Genomic DNA, 25,810 nt, shown 5'->3' on the forward strand with positions numbered 1-25,810 from the left:
AGTGTCGAATCAACGAGGCTGAAAAGTACTTCAGAAAACTATTTGGAGTTATCCGTTTCCTGCAAGCCAAGGACAAATCGTAAATGATTAACGACCTGTTGACGGTGTAATAACGTTGCGCGCCTCCTCTCAGTGCGCAGTCGTTACGCCGCAAAGCACGATGCAACAATGCATTATTCATCCAAACTGGTACGATGCCCGAAAGTCAACGATTCGTTAATCTGCAGTACAAGAACAATTTTCGCGTTGATCCTCGATTGCTAATCGGTTTGCCGAGTGTAGGAAAATGAGAAAGGGACTGCGTAACAAATCGATACTCAAAGTTTATTCACTCATATATTTACATAATTATTGCGCGACGGAAAAGCTCTCTCGACTATACTGTAACGTAAGAACAATGACTAAGAAAATCGCATGTGACTTCGTACTTTTCCTCGTGTATCACTGGAGATTTTCTTCTTTCTCGCCTCTCGTGTGTGAAAGAAGAAAAATGTGTCTGCTTTAAATGACGTTTGTGGGGCGTTACTCGTAAAAAATGTTACATGTCACTCGATAAAAAGCACATCATTGCTTATTATAATCAACGGGAAATAGTTTGTCCCAGAAATCCATTCTCTCCTGGTACAGTGCAGTTTCCATCGCGAGATCTTTACCGATGTTCAAGTACTTTTGATTGTTGCAAGTGAATTTCTCCCACGTAACGTTGGCGAAGAGTTCGCTATCCTTGGGTATGGGTTCGCCTGTTTTCGCAAAGTTCGACCATATCGCCGTCATGCGTTCGACTGTCCTTATCTCCGCTGAGTTTTTGTCAAATTCCGGGAAAAAGCTCACGCGGAATATGTAGAGCAGGTCGTCGTGATGAACCACGCCTAAAAGGGAGCACAGCATTTGTCAGCCTCGACATTCGAAGCAACTGGATAGACATAATCCTACCGTAAGGCTTCTTCGTGTCATTCCAAGTGACGTGGCTGTAAGGTCCCTGGAAAGTGAACTTGTAGTAGTAAACCGGCTGATCGGAAGCTTGCGCGACTAAGTTGACGAGCTTGTGCACGGAGTAGCCAATGACGCCATCAGCGAAAAGCTATTAAAATAAAAATTTGTACTTTTTTATTTTTTATTTGTTATTTTCCCCTCCCTCTCCCCCGTCGCAAATAACCCTGAAGAAGTTTTTCGATTAAAAAGTTAATCGCGAATACTCGATACTTACGCGTGCGAGGCCCTCGGAATTTTCCACGCTGACGTTTTTGCCATCCAAGTAAAAGTCTTTGAGTTTCTTGCTGATTTCCTTCGAGCGATCAGTACCACGCTCGTAAAGGAAATTTATCGGAGACAATCGCTCCCACTGTTCGTTTAGATCGCGAAACATTGAGTCGTTACCACTTTTCGCTTGTTCGATCATTGCTGTATAAATATATTATTAAATTATGATTGTAGATGGATAAACATGAGGATTCGGATGATGCACTTACGAACGATACGTCCGCCAAATTCGTCCTTGGTCACACCGGTGATGAAAGGAACTTTGTGGAACTTTCCTTCTTTAATGAGGTCAAGTGGCTGCGCTGGAAGGAAACGTTCGATTCCTCGCACTTCTGGCTCGACTACTGGCAACCACTGGAGGATCGGGTTACCGTACCACTCCTGTTAACATTGGTTTTATCGCTTAGTACTGTGACATTGACTTTTTCAAGAGTACTTGTAACGAAATTACAATGTGTCTTTTAAGAAATATCAGTGATGGAAGGCAACTTTTATTCAATTTTTATCTGAATAAAATTGGCTCGAAAGATAAAAAAAACTTTTCAAAATCTTCGTATTTCAAAGCAATCCTCCTCAATAATTTAATCACTCATCATAAGGTAATCAAACACAAGAAAGGTAAAAGCGGACGCTCACGAAAAACTGGCCAACAGTGCCGCCGAACTCCTCGGCGGTTTTGGTATTGAGACAAACGAGCATGTTGCCAACGGTGTCAGTGGGGCAACCGAGAAGCTCGGCCTGTTTCTTAGCGAGATCAGTTTGGTTGGTGGGTAGTAGTTCTTGGTAAATGGCCGAGCCACTGGAAGCGATGGCACGATGGAAAAGACCCTTGGACATCGGTGATACCAAGTGAAGTGAGATGCTCCAGGAGCCAGCACTGTAACCAGTGATGGTTACGCAATTCGGATCGCCGCCAAACGCTGCGATGTTCTTCTTCACCCAACGAAGGGCTTCTACTTGGTCTTTTAGTCCTAAGTTACCGGGCAGGAGTGAATCGCCTGTGCTCATGAAACCTGTAATAAATAAATTTGTTTAGCATTGAATAATTGTAAACTGTTGAGTTTATTCGATTGGATGGTTACTAGGGACCTAAAGATGAGAGACGATAGTTCACAGTGACTAATACGATATCATGATCTAACAGGAACTGTGGTCCGTCGATGAAACTTTGAGCGGACGATGAGTAAAATCCACCAGGATGGAAGTATACTATCACAGGCCTTCTGGTAATGTCTTCAGCACTGGAAATCTAAACGAAAAGTCGCATGGAGAATACCAATGTTGTATTTTCAAAATTTACCTTGGTGGTGTATATGTTCAAACGAAGACAATCCTCGGACTCGTATTCGGTACCACCTTGCGGACACGCTGGTCCTTCTTCCGAGGCATCGTAAACGTTGTCCCACGGATGAACTGGTGCAGGTGGCTAAAGGAAACAAAAGGTTATTTCCGTAATACCTGTTGTCATTTGCGTGCTCTCGGCGCACAATAAAAATTAAGTCCATTCGCGAGAATCAGAGCGACGAGCAAAACAGATCTAAAACTAGAAGCTCGGTTCTTGGAAAAACGAAGCATTGCATAATCCGCGGTACCGTGTTCTCCTGTGATAATTGACTTGGCGGAGCGTGAAAACCGGAAACTCGAGTCTGAATGCAACGCGAAAATTCAGATCGTGCGAATCCGAAAACCGAGCCGCGAGCTGAGAAGAACAATTGCCCGGCCAGAGACAGAATGTACTTGGCTCGTTGAGTGATTTAACGAGATAGGCTTAATTACGTACAACGAGGTAATGAATAATTGGTCTTTTGATATTTTTTTCGAACTTTTAGAAGGCCAATTGAAATAGAATTAATTCACAGTTACAGATATCAATGCACGTTGTTAGGTATACTTAAATTAAATTTATGCAACTAAAAGAATTAAGTGAATCGAATCCGCCATGCTATCAATTTTCTTAATCTAGCGATTAATTGTTACCAAAACGAAAAAGCACAGAACGTGCCAATATTGAAGCGTGAATCATGCGCGGCTTAAGAAACATTACTCATTGTGCCTGCGCAAGCGATTTTGGAAAACATTCGATAAGGCATTTGATTGCAGAATAGTTTTGATTAGCGCTAGACCGTCTAGCTGCAATTTCTCTCGCTTAATGTTTCATTAAATAAGCGATTGAATCTGCGCTGACGATGAACTTTTTAGCGATTAGAGCTGCATTTGCAAGCAGGAAAGTTTTCTTTTTTCACAAATCGTTGAATAAACATTCCGCGGTGAGAGCAGTCTAACCGAAAGTTTCAATCGAAAGTTAAATAATAGTAGCTACGTGATAATCGTCGCTGACTCGATTTCGAGGTACGCACGTGACGCGATAATTTTTTTAGCACAAAGAGTTGCAAAGTGTTTTCGAAATTTGACCGACGATATTCTAATTATACCTCGTAACAGTGCTTTAAGTTGTGTGAAAATTCACAAAACGTAGCCACGCGAGACAATTACTGACAACAATTTCACAATTTGCATACGTCGCAAAAGTTTCGTCCTCGTGTCTGTCGAGCACCCTTCGTTATACTTTAATGTCACGCGCGTGGAACCTTTCGCACCATCGGCACCAACCTGAAACCTCTGTTGCCCGATCGGTGGCTCGGCATATCTCACTCCTCTGTATGCAAAGATCTTTCTGCCCAACCTCGTCTCAAGAAGCGACCCTTTCAACTTGCCCGACGGCGCTTGCACGACAAGCTCGTCGGCAACCTCGTCTTCGGCGACGACGGCAATCACCGCCAAGCACGCGACGACTAGCAGCGACAGCGTCGAACTCATCGCGAGCACTGAGCCGCCGGCGTCTCTGCTTGTGCTTTATACACCCACGACCGGCGTGGGAATGGCAATTACCTGTGCCGCTCGACCGAGACGAACGATATGCTTGTGCTATGCTAATTGCCAACTCGCTTTTTATTATTGATACGCTTTTAACTGTAATCGTGCTCGTGAAAAATAATGCCTGTAACGTAATGCAAATCAATGCAGATCATTTACCCACGAATTTTGCACTGCCTGCGGATACTTTCCTCGTTAGTGCACGAGTCATCTGCTTTTACGATTCGCGCGCGCGAGATTAGATTTATAATGCTTATACGCGTTTTTATAACCAAACAGTTTTGCGACTTACATGTACTTAAATTTCCCGTCTCTGCGTTTTGCCTATCAATGAGATCGCGCGATATAACGTTCGTTCGTTTTTTTTTCTGTTCGGTTGATTAGACAATTGCCGTATTCAGTTGGCAGCTGCTTGTTTTTTTTTTTCAATTGACGTTCGTCGTGCACGTTGCGTGTAGTGAATACTAAACTAGTAGACTAAAGAAACTACGTTGTTTTGGCGATGTGTTTTATAGTTTAGGTGCAGTTGTTCAGTTTCATTTCACAAAATACTAAAGATAACTAAAGAAGTAAGGCACTGAAAATTTAATACTATATTTTTTTAGATGGAGCAAAATCTTAATTCAGTTAATAATTAAAGTATTTTTTTATCGCACACTCTGGTATCCACACGTAACGCTCAACGGCAACCTTCAAACAGATCTGTGAGTCATTTGACACTGCGGCTAGGAGAAATGAATTCATGTAAGAGGTCGGCAGAGCGCATCTCTACTTTTTGCGACGACGACATTTAACTCAAGGTGTGGTATAAGCGTATGTCCGCATGGAAAAATTTGAGGTATCAAGGAAAAAGTGTCATATACTGCATAAAAACCGTAATAAATATTTATTTTTCTTAACGTATCTACGTAGCTAGGCGAGTTTATTGGCTGAGAGGTGGCATAGGGAAAAGCATATTCCACAGAGCGTATCTCTCCGAGAACATCCTATTCTTAACTGTGAAGGTTTCGCCGATTTCGAGGTAATTTTGTTCTTTTGGATTAAGACTCTTCCAGGTGACATCCTTGAACAAATGATTGTTTTTCGGGATGGGTTCACCGGTTTTGGCAAAGTTCGCCCACATACTCGTCATCTTCTGTATCATTGGCCATTCGGGGTCGGCAGGTGTCAGCAATGGGAAACCGAAGGAGAGTGTGAGAAAGTACAGTAAGTCGTCTTGATGTAGAACGCCTGAAATATAAGTATGTTATCTCGGGGAGCTAAGTCATTTTTTTCTGTTTCAAAAAATGTATACCGAAAGGTTTCTTAGTGTCAGACCACGTAACAAAACTGTAACGTCCTTGATAGATGAATTGGTAGTTGTACACTGGTGCTTTGGAGTATTGAGCCATCAGCTGAGCAAAACGTTGAGTTGGCCAACCGATGATAGCATCAGTGTAAATCTAGAAAATTATATTTAGCCATTTAATAAACTCTCACCATTTCTTATACCTCCCCAAAAGAACAGCTTACCAAATTAAGTTGCAGGCCATTCGTAACGGTAATGGGCTTGTCGTTGAAGTAAAACTTTTTGAGCGCTCTGCTGACATGCCGGGAATGTTCGGTGTCACGCTCATATTGGAAACTTATTGGGGCTGCGTGTTCCCAGTTGTCAGTGAAATTTTTGTAAACCGACTCGTCGCCTTTCAAAGCAGCCTCATAAAAAGCTGAAACAACGTAATGTTAGTAGTACCTGGTCGATATAAGCGTAATCAGAGAATAGTATGAATGTATACTCACGAGCAGCGATACCACCTAATTCGTCCTTAGTAATGCCTGTAATAAGAGGAACATGTTCGAATTTGCCCTGACGGATCAGATTGAGTGGTTGATCGACGATGAACCTCTCGACGCCAGGTACAACGGGTTCGACGACTGGACTCCAGATCAGAGTTGGGTCATTGTACCATTCCTAAACGTAAAATTAGCTGAATTATAGTAGCTGAAATAAAAGACAAATCTGAACTATTAAAAATGAAAAACATACGTAAAATTTAGGCAAAGTGTCACTGATTTGCTGGTGCGGTAATTTCTTCAAGCATTCGATGGCAGCGTCGACGTTGTTGCTAGGACAATTGACAAAGCTAGCTTGTCTCATTAGGATATCAGTCTGATTCGTAGGTACGAGATCGGGAGTCGTGGGTGAACCACTGGAAGCGATCACTCGGTGAAAGAGACCTTTTGACATTGGCGACATCATGTGGTAAATGCAGCTCCAAGAACCAGCACTATTACCAGCGATGGTCACGGAATTAGGATTACCACCGAAAGCTGAAATGTGCTTTTGAACGAAACGTAAAGCCTCGACTTGATCCTTTAGTCCCAGGTTGCCTGGTGCACGAGCATCTCCAGTGCTCATGAAACCTACGATGGTAGAATTAAAAATTTTAAATGATATCGTTAGTATTGACAGTTATTATTAAAAGACAAAGTGTATTTACCAAAAGTTCCCATTCTATATTCAACCGTTACTAATACGATATCTTGGTCCAAGAAATATTCAGGTCCAAAGACGTAACTTTGAGCTGAAAAGCCGTAGAAACCACCTGGATGGAACCAGACAACAACTGGGCGGTTAGGATTAGCCTCTTGATTTGGTCCATTTGGTAACTAAAGTCGAATGAAAATCACCATAATTAGCTAGTTTTTCGTGTATATTGTCATATATATTATACGTCTGAAAGTACTGTAATTAAAAAAAAAAACTTACCCTGCCTGCATAGATATTTAGTCTCAAGCAATCTTCACTAGCCAATTCAGGAGCAGCGATTAGAGGACATGATGGTCCCTCTTTCGAAGCGTCCAAAACTCCAGCCCACGACTCGATGGGTTCAGCGATCTGTAACAAGGACCGCAACAATTGGAGGCAATTTCACGGCAAATGCGTTCTCACGCTCGAGACCCGTTTAGCTACGTGCAATGACGACATTACCGTTGATATCACAAGCATCATTATTCAATTCACCTCGAAAACTACGCGAGAGCGGCATTGTTTTACGCTCTACATTTCATCAAATTGGAATGTTTTTATGTTAAACTTTCGATTTTCACGCAAGATTTGGTTACTACTGTAATTAGGATTAATCTTTTATCGGACTTTGCATTATGACGTCGATTGTGTGTATTTATACGTCTCTCTGCGCGCCAGAAAAATTATCAGTCTTTGCTTAATGAAAGAAAATGTGAGTCAAGTAGTCTGCCGGCTCATATTTATAAAAAAGAGTCTTCAATAATAATAATAACACATCGTTCAGTAATAAAACAGCTAATTATTTATGCTCGTTACCTTCTCAGCAGCTGCAGCCGCAGCACTGGAGAAAAGTCAAACACTAGTGGTTAACGAAATACTGAAACTGACCTTGAACCGACGTTCTCCCTCGGTAGACTTGCCGTATCTCACACCTCGGAATGCAAGAATAGTCTTGTTCGTTCTGGTATACATAACGGATCCCTTGATTTCACCAAGGGACGTCCAAACGTGAGGTTCGTGAGCACGGCTGAGGCCCACAAGGGCACACAGCATCAGCAACGACCACAATAGCTTCATGTTTTTCACGCGTTAATCGAGTCAATTAATAAGTAACACTGACCGATGTTATTTATTAATCGGCTGGTTTATATAGCTTTGAGACTTCGCCGATGACGGGAAATATATTTATGGATTTACCCAGAAAATATAAAACTTTTCCTTGTTCGCCATTCGATATAGTAAATTGTTTACAAATGGAGTAGCTATTTTTATTCTACATTGCTTTGTGATATTGAATTTTTAGATAAAAACTCATAGTTTCCTTAACGGTTGAAAGCGAGATAAGATTGATAATTCATTTGACTTTTGACGTGGAATAATTATGCTCATGGGGGTTCAATCAATAAGGAAAATTAATTATCTTTATTGACAATGATTGTACCGCAGTTCATAATTGTGAAATATAAATTTTTTTTCTTGTATCAAGATTACCGGCAGTTTCAGAGAAGAGCCGTAATATTAAAGTATATAAAAAGTAAAATATATAAAGGCTATACTATTAATGTGCACAAAAACTGTGCTTGAGCTATCAGTATTATACTTGAATGATTTTATTTGACAGTCTAAGTGATGAATTCTTTAAGTACGGCAAAACAGCACGAACTAATAAAATAACTACGTATATTTTTTTCGTAATAGCTCGAGCTCAATATTATTTATTTCAATGCCTGCTATTAAAAAGCACGATGGTCCCTATCATTACGCATCAAAAACAGCAGTCTTCAATTTGATGAGTTCAATAATCACAATCAAGTGTAAAAATAATTATTAATATATCTTAACTTCATCATATTAAAGATTAATTGTTCTATATAGCTAAAAATCTTAAAAGTGAGTCGTATCGTTTGTTTTCTATAATTTTATTTATATACATTTTTTGTTGTACACAAAAAAAGTATAAATAAAGTAGGCAAACTTTTAGATTCCCGTTAAAATTGCAGCAATAAAGTCTCTCATTGTTGCTTTACTGCGAGCAGTTGCGAGTCACACTAAATGTGTCAAGAAATGTAAACAGCAGATTAATTCACTATAAGTATTATTAGTTATAGGCTTGTCAAAAATCTTTCAATTCCTGCAATTGACTTTCATTTTTCCAAGAGCAATTTGAGCTCGCTCTGTATGGCTTAAAGTCACGAAAGCAGTAACATTTATAGAAAATATATGTTATTTATTTTATTGAACATTAATTTCAACCTGTTTCCATAATAATGTAAAAGTGAATTAATAACTTCCAGAGACATTTTAACAAAGAAGTTTAATTCAGATTCTCTTGTTATATTGTTTTGTATAACAAAGAAGAAGTTAATGTTTGACTCGACATAATTAAAAAAAAAACATTTAGTGTTAAATTTAACTCGTTTGAGGGATCTATTAAAGTGATATTTTTTTATTCTTCGACCCTTAATAAAGGTATATGTCGGAATGAAATAAATTATTTTATTTCAAATTTCATTATCTAGTTGAATCAATATACCGTAAAACGAAATCAAACGAACACGTACATTTCGCGATAATTCTCAAACTTATTTTTCTCGTAAATTGCCTCAAATTAATGCTCCGAGTATAGTTAACACAAAAGACGAGCACAAATATTTTATATCAAAGATAAGACAATGGTTTACGAAGATATTGTTTAATCAAAAAAATCTTTGTTATCAAGGTATCAATCTTGACTCTCTTTCCTTAAACGTGATATTTCAAGTCTCCAAATATCAAATTTTTGTCGTTATCGTATACATCAATAACTATTTTCGATTTCAGTCTACTAGAAGCTAAATTTTGACAAATAACAAACAAGTTCAAATCAACTTCGTTGTCGATTATTTTTATGATTGTTGCTTTTTGCACATAAAGTGCTTCAAACGTATGCTCTAAATTTTATTAAAAATTCTAAATAATAAAATGATAAATTAAGCATTTAACAAGTGAGAATGATAATCTATTAATCAATAATATTTATCCTTATGATATTGTCTTCACGAATTCGAAATGATTTATTTTAGTAAAATTCAACGAATTAAGTCACGAATTAACTTCCATATGTAAAATTAGGAAAGGTAAATATTATTAAAGCAAGTTTGTTCAACTAAAAAGAGTACGATTCGTCTTTGTTTCACATAAGATATCGCATGATTGTCAAACGGAAAACTTCAATGTATCATTTATTAGCTAATGTTATCTCAAGCTGTATAAATACATTTTTCTTTCTAAACCAGCTGTTTCAATAATCTTAGTTTTTAAGTCAAATAATTAATCTCTGAACAATAATAGTAAAGTAAATACTGAATTAATTTTTATTTTTCTTTGATAATTGCCTTTTTGTAATATTACGACATTTCTCTATTGTCCAATAGGTTCAAGAGGGAATAGTCTCTCCCAAAAAGCAAACCGATTAGCAAACATTTTGTACTTTGTCCTGAATTTCTCGCCCATTTCCAAATAGTTTTGAGTCTTCGGGTTAAAGGGTTCCCATGTGACACCTTTGAATAATTCGTTGTTCTTGGGAATGGATTCGCCAGTCTTGGCAAAGTTGGCCAATAAACTGGTTATTTTCCTGACCATTGGCCACTCGGGGTCGGTGGTGTTGAATTGAGGGAACGCATTCAACGAAGTCAAGTAGTACAACAAGTCGTCCATGTGTACTACGCCTAAAGTAAATAAACAAAGATATTATGAAAAACGGAAAAAAATATAAAAATACACGTAAAAGATAGTATAGTCTTACCAACAGGTTTTTTTGTATCACTCCAAACAGCGTTACTGTAGCGACCTTGGTAAGTAAGCATGTAGTTGTAGACTGGCGTTTTAGAATATTCAGCCAATAGTCTAGCAGCACGGTCCGAAATGAAATTAATGTTACTGTCCGACCACATCTATATAAAAATGAAAAATTTTTATTATCAAATGTATTTAACAGCAACGATTTTTACGTACCTCGCCAAGTTTATGGGCATTTTTAGTAGTGATGGGCTCGTTGTTGAAATAAAATTTGTAAATCTGATGGCTGATGTTTCTTGAACGTTCGGTATCGCGTTCGTACAACATAGATCTTGGAGCCAAATAATCGAAGTTTTCGGTCCAATTACGAAAAACGCGATCGTCGCCTTTAACTGCTGCTTCATATGATGCTAAAGATAAGCCAATGGAATCTCAAATATTATAGGTCTCTAAGACTCTATAAAATAAATGGATCGTTAATTTTTAACTTACGAACAACGCTGCCCAACAATTCGTCCTTAGTAATACCTATAGCTAGAGGTACTGAATAAAATTTGCCTTGCCTTATTAAATCATTAGGTTGACCGACAACAAATCTTTCAACTCCTGGAATATTCGGCTCAACCACTGGCATCCAGATGTCAACTCCGTGAGATTGCTGCAAACATCCCATATTAGATTTTAATTCTCTCCGTAGCTGGATGATTTTTTAACTCACGTAAAATTGGTACATAGTGTCGACAAATTTCTGTCTCGGTGCGGTCTTCAAACATGCAAGTGCTTTGTCAACATCGTTATCAGGACAATCAACAAGTTTTGCCTGTGCTAAAAGAATGTGTGTTTCGTTTGTGGTCGATTTGAAACGAGTTTCCGGTGCACCACTTGCGATAAAGCCCCGATGAAAGAGACCCTTGGACATGGGAGACAGCATGTGTAGAATGGTGCTAACAGCACCAGCACTACAACCAGTTAAGGTGACGGAGTTGGGATCGCCGCCGAAAGCTGAGATATGTTTTTGTATCCATTTTAAAGCTACCACCTGATCTTTAAGGCCCAAGTTAGCTGGGACACGATCGTCTCCAGTACTGATGTAACCTGAAAATTAGATAATCACGTTGATTTGATAGCTTTATACGGAATATCAGGCTGTTTACCAAAAGTGGCAAGTCTTGAATTGACCGTGACCAAAACGACGTCTTCGTCTAGGAGGTACTGCGGACCATATCTATCACTTCTACTAGAAAAGGCTTGAACGCTTGGGTGGAAAAATGCGATAACAGGTCGTTTAACTTTCATGTTAGCTGATGGTAACTAAAATTAAGGAATTCCGCTATTATTATAATTGAAATATATTAAATGTTATAAAAATAATAATTTTATTACTTTGGTGGTGTAAACATTGAGCATCAAACAATCTTCGCTTGTGATTTCTGGTGGATCGTATAGAGAACAAGAAAATCCATCTTTTGTGGCGTCGTAGACTCCAGACCACGGATCAACTGGCTCGGCAAGCTAGTATAACAAGTAAAATGTAATTTAAACTGATTTTGCAAAATGTTTATAATATAAACATATACCTTAAATCGTCTTTTTCCTGCAGTGGATTTTGCAAATCTTATGCCTCGAAACGCGAAGATTTTCTTCTTAAGGGCTGTTTCCATAAAGGAGCCTTTAATTTTGCCTAAAGAAATTTGTACTTGAGGCTCTGTGGCATAGCTGCACGTCGCAACGACGCATAGCGCCAACAATATAAGTAAAGGCTTTAGCTTAAACAACATTTTCACTCGACGTATTTTCGTGATAATGCGTCAGAAGTCTGTACTCTGAGACCTTTTATATGATTATAAATGGAAGTTTCCTCATTCAGTTGCGTGGAATCATTTATGTTTAATTGATGTCAATTAGTTGACTTCCATTTACAGTATATAAATATTCAAGACCCTCAAAATCTGTTGCTATTATTTAAAATTTTCCTTGTTTTGTTACATTTTGTAATTGAAAAAGTGCTTAAAGCTCTGGGTATTGCTTGAAGAAAATGTAAACACATGATATCTTATACCAAACATAATATTGTGATTCACGTAAATATTATCATGGAATAAATCTTTCCCCTTATGCAATTTTGCACATGGACTTCGTTCATCTTTTGTATAGATTTGTTATATCTGATGACCGTGAATAAGAAAAACTTCCTGTTTGTTTTTGCAGACGTCAACGGCCTTTCTCTTTCTATTTCGAGCTCAGAAATCAGGTTCATGTCGTAAAGAATAAGAGAACCATTTGTATGAAACTCCGATTTAATACTTGATTATATTATGGTCTTTATTTAGATTTTCAAACGTGATGTTTACCGAAGAACGCATAAAAGCTACCGAGATAAAAGCTAACTATATTTAATGAGCTATATTAGCTCTTAAACAATGTTCGCTTGGCTATGTTGACGCAGTAATCGTGGTTTACGCTAATCAGTTGCACGTTTCGTAAAATATTTACCTAAATTTTTTTTATTAGCTAAATGCAAATACCACCGATAGTGCCTCTTACTAAATGTTTTTAGATTATTACACGTGCCTCATGAGGTTGTTATTTCTCCTGATTGTGAACGAGTATTCTCTCATGTTATATCACGTATATATATATTTTGGACTAATAACCGTAATATATTAGATATAATCTTTCCATCCGGAAAAAGAACTTTTTCCTCTTAATGCAACTGTTCTAATAATTAAAATTTTTGAATCATGAATTAAATATTTCCATTGTGTGTAGTTGATGTTTATATTACAATATTTTATTTAAAATACCATAATGATGAATTCGAATATTGCTTTCACAAGTATATTTTTGATCAAGTTATAAATTTAATTTAATGTCCAATAGGCTCAAGGGGAAATAGTCTCTTCCAGATAGCGTAACGGTCTGCGTACATTTTATATTTGGTTACGAATTTCTCGCTTATTTCTAGGTAATTTTGAGAATTTGGGTTAAAGGGATCCCATGTAACATCTTTGAATAGATTATTATTCTTAGGAATGGATTCACCGGTCTTAGCAAAGTTCGCCAATAAACTAGTCATTTTTGTCACCATTGGCCACTCCGGGTCTGTAGTGTTAAATTGCGGGAACTGATATAACGAAGTCAAATAGTACAACAAGTCGTCCATATGTGTCACGCCTGATAAAATATAATCATTAAATGAATGAAACAAATCTATAAACAAGATAAAAGCTCATATTATGCCTGTAACAATGATCGTACCAATCGGTTTTTTCGTATCGGTCCAGACGGCATTACTATAGCGACCTTGATAAGTGAACATGTAGTTGTAGACTGGTGCCTTGGAGTGTAGAGCAAGTAGTCTTACAGCACGGTTAACAATGAAACCAATATTACTGTCCGACCACAGCTATAAAAAAGAGAGACCACTTTTATGAATAATATCAATAGATGTATTTTAATATAGCGGTTATCATTTTATACCTCGCCAAGTTTTTTATAATTTTGGATGGTAATAGGTTGGTTATTAAAATAGAACCTATAAAGCTCACGGCTGATGTATTTTGAACGCTCAGTGTCGCGCTCGTACAGCAGAGCTCTTGGAGCCAGATAACTGAAATTTTCTGTCCAGTTACGGAATTCGTGATCGTCGCCTGTAACTGCTGCTTCATACAATGCTGAATACAAAAATATGAAAGTTTAAATATTATTCATTTCCAAGCAATTTTAAAAACATGATATTTTACTTACGACCAACACTTCCTAACAATTCATCTTTCGTGATACCTATGGCTAAAGGTACAGGATGAATTTTACCCTGTCTAATCAGATCATTAGGTTGACCGACAACAAATCTTTCAACTCCTGGAATATTCGGCTCAACCACTGGCATCCAAATGTCAACTCCGTGAGATTCCTGCGCATACGTTAATTTTTTATTATATTTTCAACCAATCCAACAGAAATTACATTAGAACTTTTTGAGAAAAACTTACATAGAATTGGAACATAGTGTCGGCGAATTTTTTTCTCGGAGCAGTCTTCAAACACGCGAGAGCCCTGTCGACATCGTTGTCAGGGCAATCGACAAGCTTAGCCTGAGCCAAAAGAATATGAGTCTCGTTTGTGGACGATTTGAAGCGAGTTTCTGGCGCACCACTTGAGATGAAGGCCCGGTGAAAGAGACCCTTGGACATAGGTGACAGCATGTGCAGAACGATTCCGACGGCTCCAGCGCTGCAACCGCTGAGAGTCACAGAGTTGGGGTCACCGCCGAAAGCCGAAATATGATTTTGTACCCAAATCAAAGCGGTCACTTGATCCTTAAGACCTAAATTAGCTGGGACACGATTGTCTCCAGTGCTGATAAACCCTGTGATTCAAAGAATGATTTGATTCCTTTTATAAATACATTTTTAATGGACAAATGAAAATAATTACCGAAAGTAGCGAGTCTATAGTTGACTGTGACGAGAACGACATCTTGGTCCAAAAGGTACTGCGGACCATAAATGTCACTACGCCCGGATAAACTTTGAAATGCACTTGGGTGGAAGAATACGATAACCGGTCGTTTAACTTTGCGATTGGCTTTTGGTAACTGACGTTGTTGTAAAATACAATTGGTAATATCATTGAAATAAAATAATAATATAAAATAAAAAAATCGAATTACCTCGGTAGTATAAACATTAAGCATCAAACAATCTTCACTTGCGATTGCAGCATCATCGTACAGAGAACACGAAGGCCCGTCTTTCGTGGCATCGTAGACTCCAGTCCATGGATCAACTGGCTCGGCAAGCTAGTGTAACAAGTAAAATGTAATTTAAACTGATTTTGTAAAATATTTATAATATAAACACATACCTTAAATCGTCTTGCTCCTGCAGTGGATTTTGCGAATCTTATGCCTCGAAACGCGAAGATTCTCTTCTTAAGGGCTGTTTCCATAAAAGAGCCTTTAATTTTGCCTAAGGAAATTTGTACTTGAGGCTCTGGGGGAAGGTGGCACGTTGCAATGACGCATAGCGTCAATAATACAAATAAAGACTTTAGCTTGAATGACATTTTCACTCGAAGCGTTTTCGTGATAATGAGTCAGACTTCGTTACTGTCAGGCCTTTTATACTCTTGAAAGATAGGATTTTCCATAATGCGGTGACGCATATATATATGTATATAAATCATTCTACATATTTCTTTGTAATACTAACTTTGTATCAGCTTACCCTTGTCGGCTAAAAGATTCGCTTAGACGAAATTTACACTATCTACAAAGTAATTTTATGTAAACAAACTTAATTTTTCTTGGCACTGTTGATTTTATATACAAAGATATTGAAACAATCTACATTTTTAAAATGTTTCCTTATTTTTCAGTGTCTTGAAGTGAGTTATCAGAATCACGCGTGTGAACAGTAAAACTTCTACGGCAGAAATTTTTCGCAATATGCAAAATAATTATTTCGCAGTGGCAGTAATTCTTATCAATTACTGAGAAGCTTATCGGTTTACTTATTAAAAAGTAAATTAACATGTCATTTGTTAATTATACAAGTAACGAGTTAAGCTGTTGTTATATATTTGAATATTGATTGAATAAATCCGCTAATATTTCGTAAAGAATCATGATTGTTCAGTGCACAATGTGCATCATAATGGTTGAGTAATATTTACTATGACGGTCCAGTCTGATCTTTTTACTGCGCAATGGTAATCCGCTGTACTCCCGAAAATAGGGAAAAGCGCTGTCTTTAAACTAAGACGTTACTTCACTTATAGGCTTAGTTGTGTAATTCATCACCTTATATGAAACGTGACGTCACATCTAGATTAAAACTGTTGTTTACTAAACGACATTTATAACTATTAGCTTTTTTAACCAATAAAAATACTTTTTAAGTTAATTTTAATACACATATAGATTTCTAATATAAACTTTTAATGCGTATTAATTAATTTTCAACCTACGATACTTAGTTATCTACAAATATAATTTAGAAATAATTTTGCAATACACTACTGTAACATTAAGTCGAATGTAGCTAAGCGTAGATACCGATTTAAAGAAGATGAGTAAGAGTTTGACGTATTGATAACCAATTATTGAACAAAGTTATTAATAAACAATAATAATTAATAATTAAATTATTATTCAAATTCTATTTGTTAAATTGACAAATCCTATCTTGGATATACTTCGGCACAACATAAGCTACATTCTGGTTTCAAAAATTTGTATATTTTTATTGTAAATATTCTCTTGTTCATTTATTTAACTTTGTTTATTTATAATTTTGTACTGCGTTTTTTTTTATGTTAAGCGATTCACATCATAAACTTTTGCGTCTTGATTTTCATTTTTTAAAACTCAAACTTTTTTATCCGCGTGCGCGGTTTCGCGTAGAAGCTTGTTCATAGTTTGTGCGAAATTGCAGAAAAAAGCGTTGAAGAGACAACCCAGCGTGAAAGGAGACCCCGGCTACTGGTATAAATTCACCTTGTGTTGCAACCCGAGCACTGTGTACAAGTGAAATAAGCTCTCAGCCCTATAAATAAGCCTCTACCTGAGATATGTTTTGCTAATTCAGTAGTTACAGCCTTGCAAATTTACTTTCATTAGCGATTACTTAGTAACTATCAACTCATAAGACGATCACTTATATGAGAAAAAGTGACCTAAGTCAATCTCCTCTCCTAATGTATACGTTATAAGCCAAGTGAATTTTCTAAGTTTCTGTCTGGCCTTTCACAGATAGATGTGATGGAACTTAGCAAAATCTTGCACGGCGTTTTGAGATTGAAAATTGTGTCCTCTCAGACGAAATTCCTGAACTCCGTGATAAAAATGTAATACTTACTACTGATATTCGTGTATTCTTGGTCAATCTGCTATTGAGAAATGTTATCTTCGCGGGAGTAACCTAGAGTTGCCATTTTCTAAGTATTTCGGTCAAGATTATCGACGCTCGCGTGAGAACACTTCAATCTTATGCCTGGAAATTCCATTTTTGAACTTCAGTTTCAATTTTGTAACTTATATATTGTTTACTTTCAAAATAAAACGCGCGTCAAATTCTTACTCTATCTCGGAAAATAATATTGCAATTGTTTCATTAAGTTTGAATTTTTTATTATAATACGTTACAAATTAATATTATAATAACGTTACACTATTCAACTAAACGATTAGCTTTTAATGTCAATGACAAAAAGCGACAAAATTATTATCGATTTTTCTTTTTGTCTACGTTTTCATTCAATTCCGATAAATGTTTTCGCCAAATAATCCTAATTAACATTTAACGAAGATAAACTATATGTTATAATTATTTTTATTTTTATAAACAGGTTTATATAGATTTATTTACAATCCAATATTTTTCCATGGGAATAATTGATTCCAAAGGGCAAAACGATCCGCGTACATTTTATACTTTGTAGTGAATTTCTGGCCCATTTCCAAATAATTTTCTTTTTTTAGATCGAAAGGCGCCCATAAATCATTTTTAAATAAATCGTTGTTTTTCGGAATAGGATCGCCAGTCTTAGCAAAATTAGCCCATAAACTTGTCATCTTCGTCATCATAGCAAATTCAGGCCCACTTTTGTCGAAGCGCGGAAACTCCAGCGCCGAGGTCATAAAGTACAACACGTCATCCATGTGAACTACACCTGATTGGAATGACATGAATAAAACACAAGAGCCGATGGAAAAAATAATCTTGCTTACCAACAGGCTTCTTTGTTTCAGTCCAAACGCCATAGCTGTAACGGCCCTGGTAAGTGAACATGAAATTATAAACTGGAGCGCGTGAATATTTCGCTAATAGCTTGACCGTGCGATCTAATGAGAAACCAATACCTCCGTCTGACCACATCTATAATAAATTTAATCATTCAACGTCCGTATTATCGACTCTCGTTAATATCTACGTACTTTACCGAGATTCAAAGCATTTTCAACGGTCACTGGCTCGTTGTTGAAATAAAACTTTTTTAATGCATGGCTCACGTTTTTGGAAAATTCAGTGCCACTCTCGTACTTCAGGTTTTTCGTTAATACTGCATCCCAGTTTTCGTTCAAGTCACGAAAAGCGCTATCGTGACCTTTCAGCGCTGCTTCGTAGTCACCTAGAGATAAACAATCTCTTTATATTCTGGAATATAATTTTCAAAATTACGTGTGTATAACTTACGAATAACGCTCCCCAACAGTTCGTCTTTGGTGATTCCTAAAATTAAAGGGACATGTTCGAAATTTCCCTGTTTAATGAGGTGAGCAGGTTGATCAGGCAAGAATCGCTCTACTCCTGTTACTTCAGGTTCAACTACCGGCGTCCAAATTCTAAATCCATACAATTGCTGGTAACACGTACAATCACATTCAAATAATTCTTGAGGGGAGTTCAAAGATAAAAAATATTAAAACTCACAATAAACCGCGGGTAAGTATTGACGTATTTCTGGCGCGGCACTATTTTTAAACATTTTATAGCTTCGTTAACATTATCGTTGGGACAACCGACCAATTGAGCTTGCGTCAGTAGTGTGTGAGTCTCGTTCGTTGACGTATATATTCGCATATCGGGCGTGCCACTGGATATGAAAGCTCGATGAAATAGACCTTTGGACATGGGTGATAGCATGTGCAGAATTATACCTGCAGCTCCTGCACTGCAGCCGGATAAAGTGATGGAATTTGGATCACCACCGAACGATGCGATATTTTTTTGAACCCAACGCAAGGCAATTACTTGGTCTTTCAGACCCAAATTGCCGGGTGCTCGTGCATCTCCAGTGCTTATGAAACCTTGATGATATTCACGAATCAGCATTTATAAAATATTTCGCTAACTGTTGCAAATTTACCGAAGATCGCAAGTCTAGAGTTGACTGTCACCAAAACAATATCTTGATCTAAGAAATATTCAGGACCGTACAAGTCGCTACGCGCGGAATGACTAACAAAAGCACTTGGATGGAAGAACACGATGACAGGGCGCTTCACTTTATTATTTGCACTTGGGAGCTGCAATCGTAATATTATGTAAGTATAGTACCGAATTAACGTAGGAAACGAAAAATGTGACGACTATACCTTAGTTGTGTATATATTCACTCTTAAACAGTCTTCACTCACTATACTTGGAGGATCCAATAGACCACACGAGGGACCATCCTCTGAAGCGTCAAAAACTCCCGTCCATGGATCTACTGGCTCGGCAATCTAAATGCACGTTAAATAGTAGAAATATTGATAAATTGTTACATTTATAAACATAAAATATATCATACAAACCGTAAATCGACTCTCTCCTTCCGTAGATTTGGCGTATCTAACACCTCTAAATGCAAAAATGGTTTTATTATACATAGCCGTTTGCATATATGAACCTTTGATTCGTCCTAATGAAGTTTGCACCTCAGGATTCGAAGCATAACTATGCACAACGCATAGTATGAGCAAGAGAGGTTTGATTTTCGCTGTCATTGTTGCGCGGCGTGTTTATCGATACTGTTTCAGAATTTGCTAGTAAAGCGATTATATATACTTTGTATATGTAGCACAGAAATCGGGGATTTTTCCTAGCACTTCGAGGAAAACACTTGTGTTTGCAATTAGCGCGGATTGAAACACTATATGAGGATATGTATAAACGTTCGATTATTTCTCTGTTTTTTCAACATATTGAATCCTATGTAATCCATTAAAGATTGTTTTAATCTTATCTAATCTTATCAATTACTATGCCATTAATTAAGAAAGTGTAGTTATAAACGTTATATTTTTCAAAACTGTTAATTTCAAAGCATCAAAATTATGTCATATTATTCACAGCTTTTGTTCGCTTTAACGTTATTAAAATAAAAATATTAGTGTGATTACCAAACTAAGTTATTACGTTATGTCAAGTAATACTGCTAATAATTTCATCACCGAATTAAATAACCAAGTAAAAAAATTTCATTTGCCATTCTTACAAACACTAATACGAATCAGCGATTGTCATCAAATTTGGATAAATTATATATATATATATATATATATATATATATATATATATATATATATATATATATATATATATATATATATATATATATAATTACATATATATATATTTCAAATTCGGTTTTTGTGCTTTTGTATGCTACAGAGGAATTGTAGATCATCGTCTCTTTTAATAGTGGGTAAACGGATAATGAATCATAACTTATAAAAACTAGTTACGACAGTTTGTGGTAATGAAATTCTTATTATTTTTACAAAAAATATATAAAAGCTTTGCAATATCACATAGAACCACAAGTTATAAGAAACTGTAATTTACAAAATCATTTTGGCAGCGGACGCAAGGGAAATAATCTATCCCACAGTGCGTATCTATCGGCAAACATCTTCCTTTTCATAGTAAAATTATCATTAATCTCAAGATAATTTGATTTCTTTGGGTCGAGAGTCTCCCAATGAACACCCTTGAATAGGTTATTATTCTTAGGAATAGGTTCATCAGTTTTGGCAAAGTTCGCATACATTGTAGTAAGTTTTTTAATCATCTTGACTTCGGGGTCAGTAGAGTTGAAAGCGGGGAAACCATATCCAGGCATAGTGAATAAATATATGAGATCGTCTTGATGAACAACTCCTAAGTAATAATTGAAATCCAATAAAAATTAATGACCAATATTTGAAATACAGCAAATAAATTATATTGTTTACCGTATGGTTGCCCTTTTTTAGGACCACTTTTCCACATGGCCCAGCTGAATCTCCCTTGATAGGCAAATTGATACTCATAAATAGGAGCAGTCGAGTATTCAGCAAGTAGTTGAGCAAATCGATGAGACAAAAAGCCAATTTGTGCGTCAGCATAAATCTATAAAAAGATATTCAACTCACAGCATTTGGAATAAATTTGATTTTACTTAAAAATCTGAAATTACCAATCCAAGATTAGGGCCATTTTCGACGGTGATTGGTTTGTCATTGAAATAGAATTTATAAATTTCGCGGCTGATACGTTTCGAACGCTCAGTACCACGCTCATATTGGAAACTGATAGGAGCGGCGAAATACCAATTTTCGGTGACATTACGATAAATCGAATCATCGCCTTGCATTGCTTGTTCAAGGGCACCTGAAACAATAATTGATTGTTGAAGATGTTATTTAGATTTCGAAAACTTTTGGAATATGTTATTGTCTTACTCAATGGAGCAGAAGAAAATTCGTCTTTAGTAACACCAATGATTACGGGAATTTGTTGAAACTGTTTTTTGCGAAGTAAATTCTCTGGTTGATCCGTAATGAATCTTTCCACTCCGGGTATTTTAGGCTCAACGACTGGTGACCAGACTAATATAGGATCCCCGTACCACTCCTGAAAACGCATGCAGCAAAGTTAATATAAAGAAATATTCATAAGATATTATGAAAAAAAAACTCACAGCAAATCTGGGCAGAGAATCACTAAGCTGTTTATATGGTACGGTTTTCAAACATTCTATAGCCTTGTCAACATTATCAGTAGGACATCCGACAAAACTAGCCTGCTTGGTAATCAAATGCGTTTGATTGTAAGGTAGCTGCTCGGGTACAGTGGGTGCACCACTGATAGCAATAGCACGATGAAAAAGCCCTTTCGAAACAGGTGACAAAAGATGAAAAAGGGTACTCCATGAACCAGCACTGCAACCAGTGACAGTAACGGAGTTTGGGTCACCACCGAACTTTGTAATATGGTTTTGAATCCATCGAAGTGCAACCACTTGATCCTTGAGACCTAAGTTTCCTGGTGCACGCGCATCTCCAGTACTCATGAAGCCTATTTAGAAAAATGCTTATTCTAGTAATTTTGAATGATCACTGACATGGGTTATATTTTTACCTAATACTCCGAGTCTGTAATTAATGGTAACTAAAACGATATCCTGATCGAGGTAATAGTGAGGTCCGAAGGAAGAGCTCTGCCCGGAATATCCGTAAAAGGCACCGGGATGAATAAAGACGATGACTGGTTTCTTGACTTTTTTGGTAGCAGTTGGAAGCTATATATTAAACCATCCGTTGTTTGCATTTTTTTTTGAATATGATGAGCTGGTAGAAAATATTTAAATATACCTCATTGGAATAAACATTTAGACGGAGACAATCTTCGCTAATTTCTCCCTTAACAGTCGGTGTTGGACAGGCAGGCCCTTCTTGCGTGGCATCGTAAATGTCATTCCAGGATTCAATTGGCACAGCATTCTAAAGACACAACAAAATTTAATCCGGCCTCATAATTGTTCAAACGTATATTACTAATTAAAATGACCAACCTTGAACCTCAGTTGACCTACTGGAGCTTTAGCGTACCTAACGGCTCTAAAAGCATAGATAGTCTTGCCCAATATTGTTTTCATCAACGACCCCTTGATTCGACCAAGCGACGTTTGGACGATGAGTTCAGTTGCATAGCTGCCGACCGCAGTGGCGCATAGCACCAACAACACTATTTTCAGATTGAACATGTTCGCACTGACTCAATCGCGTCATGGAAGGCTTGCTTTTATAGCTTGCGATAATGATTAAGCGCCTCGACAAACAAAAGTTATTATCATCAAGTTACACGGATAAATTCGTTAATTGTGTTTTTTATGCTGAGTTCTGGTCGCTGACGAAGAACTTGAATTATACAATTTATTTTATAAGATAATGAATTTTCATTAGTGAAACTATTTGCAATCGTTGATAATTTTTTTACCAAAATGCTGCTGGCTCCATTAGAATATTTTATCAAAAATACTCCATCGCCATTTTTTTCTAATACTTTCCTCAAAAGATACCGATGTATACTTTGTTATGGACATTTAGATAATAAATTACCTTACATGTATGTGTTCATTAGTAAACATTAACATAAGAAGGAACATAAGAAGATCATACAAGCTTTGTTTTAAACAAGTTATCTTTTGATTTTTAGATTGGATAGTAAATGTTATAATACTCGGAATGAAAAAAACGAATAAAATAAAAATAGAATTACGTTTTGCGCAATCTCGCAAACTTTCCTTGTAGTTTTACTCAATAATAATGTGGCGTCAACCTATACTAAACGCTCCAATAAACGCGGATGATGTCAGCAGGTTTTCAGAATCATGTAAGGAAAGCACGAGTAGAGCGATTTTCTCTAGGTTATCATAGTATAAGGATATCATTATTATGCATGTTATATTGTTTATATATGTCTGTGTGTGTGTGTATGTGTGTGTGTGTATGTGTGTGTGTATAAGATAATACATTTTCGATTTATTACTAGCTTTCATATGCTACTCGATAGAGCATAAGTTAAGAAATATCATTGAAAGAAACATTAAAATCATGTAAAGTTTTTGCTAAAAGAAGTTTCGATAAGAGATGCATAATAATATATAATTAATTAGAAAAGTAAAAATAAAACAAACTCAATTTTTATAAATATTTTAATGAATATTTTAATTACATGTACATAATGCTCGTTTCAAGCTTTTCTAAGGAGATCGTAAAATAGTGTCAACTATTGACTATTTTAACTTTCTATTAGCCCCACAAGCCTAAAAACATAATTTTCAAGGAAAAAGTTTATCCCATAATCTCATTGTTTCTTCCTCAAAGTCAGTTTGTAAACTTATTTCTTCTCCAAGATTCAAGTATTTTTTATTATTGGGCTGCAATCTTTCCCAAATCACATCATCGAATAACACAGGATTTTTCGGGAGGGGTGCTCCAACTTCTGCGAAATTTGACCATATCGATGTCCACCGGTTGATCCATACAACTTCCGAGTCATTGCCATTATAAAAAGGAAAACTTTTTGGAAAGTTATAAGCATCACTTTCAATATTAAAAATATATTGTAAATCGTCGCCGTGAGCTACGCCTCCTGAAAAATGAGTTCGTTATTATTGCATTTGAAAAAAAGGATGGACCGGTGTACCTTTAGGCTTGCCAGTATCAGGCCATTTTTGAATACTGTATCTTCCGAGTTGCGTGAATTCATAGAAGTAAACTGGAGCTGGAGAAAATTGCGATATTAAACTTGCTGCTCGATAAACAGGAAAATGCACCAATGCGTTAGCGTAAAGCTGAAAAAGATTCTGTATTCAATTCTTACTTTTATACTTAAATAAATAGAAACTGTTACTATTTACTCACTTTTCGTAAGGATCCGGAATTGTTTAAGCTAAGTGGCTCATCATTAAAGTAGTATTTTCGCAGCTCATCACTTATATATTTGGATCGATCAGTATGACGCTCATAGCCAAAACATATCGGTGCCAGTTCGTACCAATTATCGTTCAGTTCTTGGAAATACGAATCGTTTCCTTGCATAGCTGACCATATTCCAGCTGCAAAATAAAGCATATATTTGAAAATGAGGTTTGAAAAGAAGAGTTATACGCAATCACATGTTGCCATAAAACTGAATTCGTCTCGAGTAACGCCGATTATAAGTGGCACGTGGTAGATTTGTCCTTGGCGCATCAATTTTTCCGGCTCGTCAGGTAAAAATGCTTCCACTCCAGGAACGTTTACTGGCTCTACCGCAGGATACCAAACCAATGTAGGATTTCCATTCCATTCCTAAAACAAATTAAACCATCACTACAAGTCCAATGTTACTTTAGAACAAATGTTTTCAAATCACACCAAAAAACTTCTAACAGTCTTCCCAAACTCTTCAGCAGGTTTTTCCTTCAGACATTCAAACATTTCCGGTCTAGTATCTGTCGTGCATCCCATTAGCTTTGCGTGTTTCTTAGCTACTTGAATTTGTTCTCTTTGTGGAGGAATGGGAGTAGTTGAAGAACCACTCATAGCGATTGCACGATGAAACAAACCTCTGGATAAAGGTGAAACCATGTGAAGAACGATACTCCTAGCACCGGCACTCTGACCAGCCAATGTCACTGATTCGGGACTACCGCCAAAGGATGAAATATAATCACGTACAAATTTAAGGGCGAGAACCTGGTCTTTGAGACCATAGTTGCCTGTAGCGTACGTATCACCGGTATTTATGAAACCTTGAGTATTCAAAAATCAACACTTGATTTTCATTCAAGCTATAGCCATTGCAGATCTTACCTAATGAGCTCAATCGATAATTAACAGTGACTAGAACAATATTGTGATCGAGCAAATATTTCGGTCCAAACACGGAACTTTGGGCGGAAGATTGGTGAAATCCACCTGGAGGTAGAAATACAATCACTGGCAGTTTCACGTCGACTATCTGACGAGACAGTTTTAATCGCATAGTTTAATTTACTACTTAATGTTGACCGGCAATTGTGAATGATATAAATCTACCTGCTTTGTGTAAATATTCAACGTTAAGCAATTTTCCGTAAGGTCAGTGCCTT

General features: G+C 36.8%; 5 protein-coding genes across 5 annotated transcripts; all 5 read right to left on the minus strand.

The window, feature by feature from the left end:
- Positions 1-309: 309 nt before the first annotated feature.
- On the minus strand, positions 310-7,735 carry LOC131666989 (uncharacterized). Its single transcript, XM_058940139.1, has 17 exons — positions 7,532-7,735; positions 6,884-7,012; positions 6,615-6,783; positions 6,161-6,537; positions 5,914-6,085; positions 5,647-5,840; positions 5,429-5,576; positions 5,065-5,364; positions 4,793-4,859; positions 3,871-4,111; positions 2,561-2,686; positions 2,350-2,509; positions 1,897-2,273; positions 1,470-1,641; positions 1,208-1,401; positions 934-1,081; positions 310-869 (listed from the first exon to the last, which is right to left on the minus strand). The coding sequence occupies exons 1-17, from the start codon at positions 7,718-7,720 to the stop codon at positions 565-567; spliced, it is 3,468 nt and encodes a 1,155-aa protein (XP_058796122.1). The 5' UTR covers positions 7,721-7,735; the 3' UTR covers positions 310-564.
- Positions 7,736-9,796: 2,061 nt separating this feature from the next.
- Positions 9,797-12,476, minus strand: LOC131667036 (esterase FE4-like). Its single transcript, XM_058940208.1, has 8 exons — positions 11,998-12,476; positions 11,804-11,932; positions 11,575-11,731; positions 11,139-11,515; positions 10,913-11,078; positions 10,637-10,830; positions 10,428-10,575; positions 9,797-10,350 (listed from the first exon to the last, which is right to left on the minus strand). Exons 1-8 carry the CDS (start codon positions 12,196-12,198, stop codon positions 10,043-10,045), a joined length of 1,680 nt encoding a protein of 559 aa, XP_058796191.1. The 5' UTR covers positions 12,199-12,476; the 3' UTR covers positions 9,797-10,042.
- Positions 12,477-13,152: 676 nt separating this feature from the next.
- On the minus strand, positions 13,153-20,006 carry LOC131666990 (uncharacterized). The gene is made up of 16 exons (XM_058940140.1): positions 19,722-20,006; positions 19,521-19,649; positions 19,292-19,451; positions 18,856-19,232; positions 18,619-18,784; positions 18,360-18,553; positions 18,153-18,300; positions 17,791-18,094; positions 15,287-15,512; positions 15,093-15,221; positions 14,858-15,017; positions 14,413-14,789; positions 14,168-14,333; positions 13,901-14,094; positions 13,679-13,826; positions 13,153-13,594 (listed from the first exon to the last, which is right to left on the minus strand). The coding sequence occupies exons 1-16, from the start codon at positions 19,911-19,913 to the stop codon at positions 13,287-13,289; spliced, it is 3,378 nt and encodes a 1,125-aa protein (XP_058796123.1). The 5' UTR covers positions 19,914-20,006; the 3' UTR covers positions 13,153-13,286.
- Positions 20,007-20,668: 662 nt separating this feature from the next.
- On the minus strand, positions 20,669-22,928 carry LOC131667037 (esterase E4-like). Its single transcript, XM_058940209.1, has 8 exons — positions 22,745-22,928; positions 22,545-22,673; positions 22,312-22,471; positions 21,872-22,248; positions 21,633-21,804; positions 21,368-21,561; positions 21,144-21,300; positions 20,669-21,069 (listed from the first exon to the last, which is right to left on the minus strand). Exons 1-8 carry the CDS (start codon positions 22,826-22,828, stop codon positions 20,759-20,761), a joined length of 1,584 nt encoding a protein of 527 aa, XP_058796192.1. The 5' UTR covers positions 22,829-22,928; the 3' UTR covers positions 20,669-20,758.
- A 992-nt stretch (positions 22,929-23,920) lies between these two features.
- LOC131667038 (esterase FE4-like) lies at positions 23,921-25,777 on the minus strand. Its single transcript, XM_058940210.1, has 7 exons — positions 25,758-25,777; positions 25,533-25,637; positions 25,095-25,471; positions 24,854-25,028; positions 24,600-24,793; positions 24,382-24,541; positions 23,921-24,327 (listed from the first exon to the last, which is right to left on the minus strand). Exons 3-7 carry the CDS (start codon positions 25,305-25,307, stop codon positions 24,014-24,016), a joined length of 1,056 nt encoding a protein of 351 aa, XP_058796193.1. The 5' UTR covers positions 25,308-25,471; positions 25,533-25,637; positions 25,758-25,777; the 3' UTR covers positions 23,921-24,013.
- Between the last annotated feature and the right edge of the window lie 33 nt (positions 25,778-25,810).

This window comes from Phymastichus coffea, unplaced genomic scaffold (assembly GCF_024137745.1).
Source record: "Phymastichus coffea isolate CEN01 unplaced genomic scaffold, Cenicafe_Pcof_1.1 PCOF00062, whole genome shotgun sequence".
NCBI lineage: Eukaryota > Metazoa > Arthropoda > Insecta > Hymenoptera > Eulophidae > Phymastichus > Phymastichus coffea.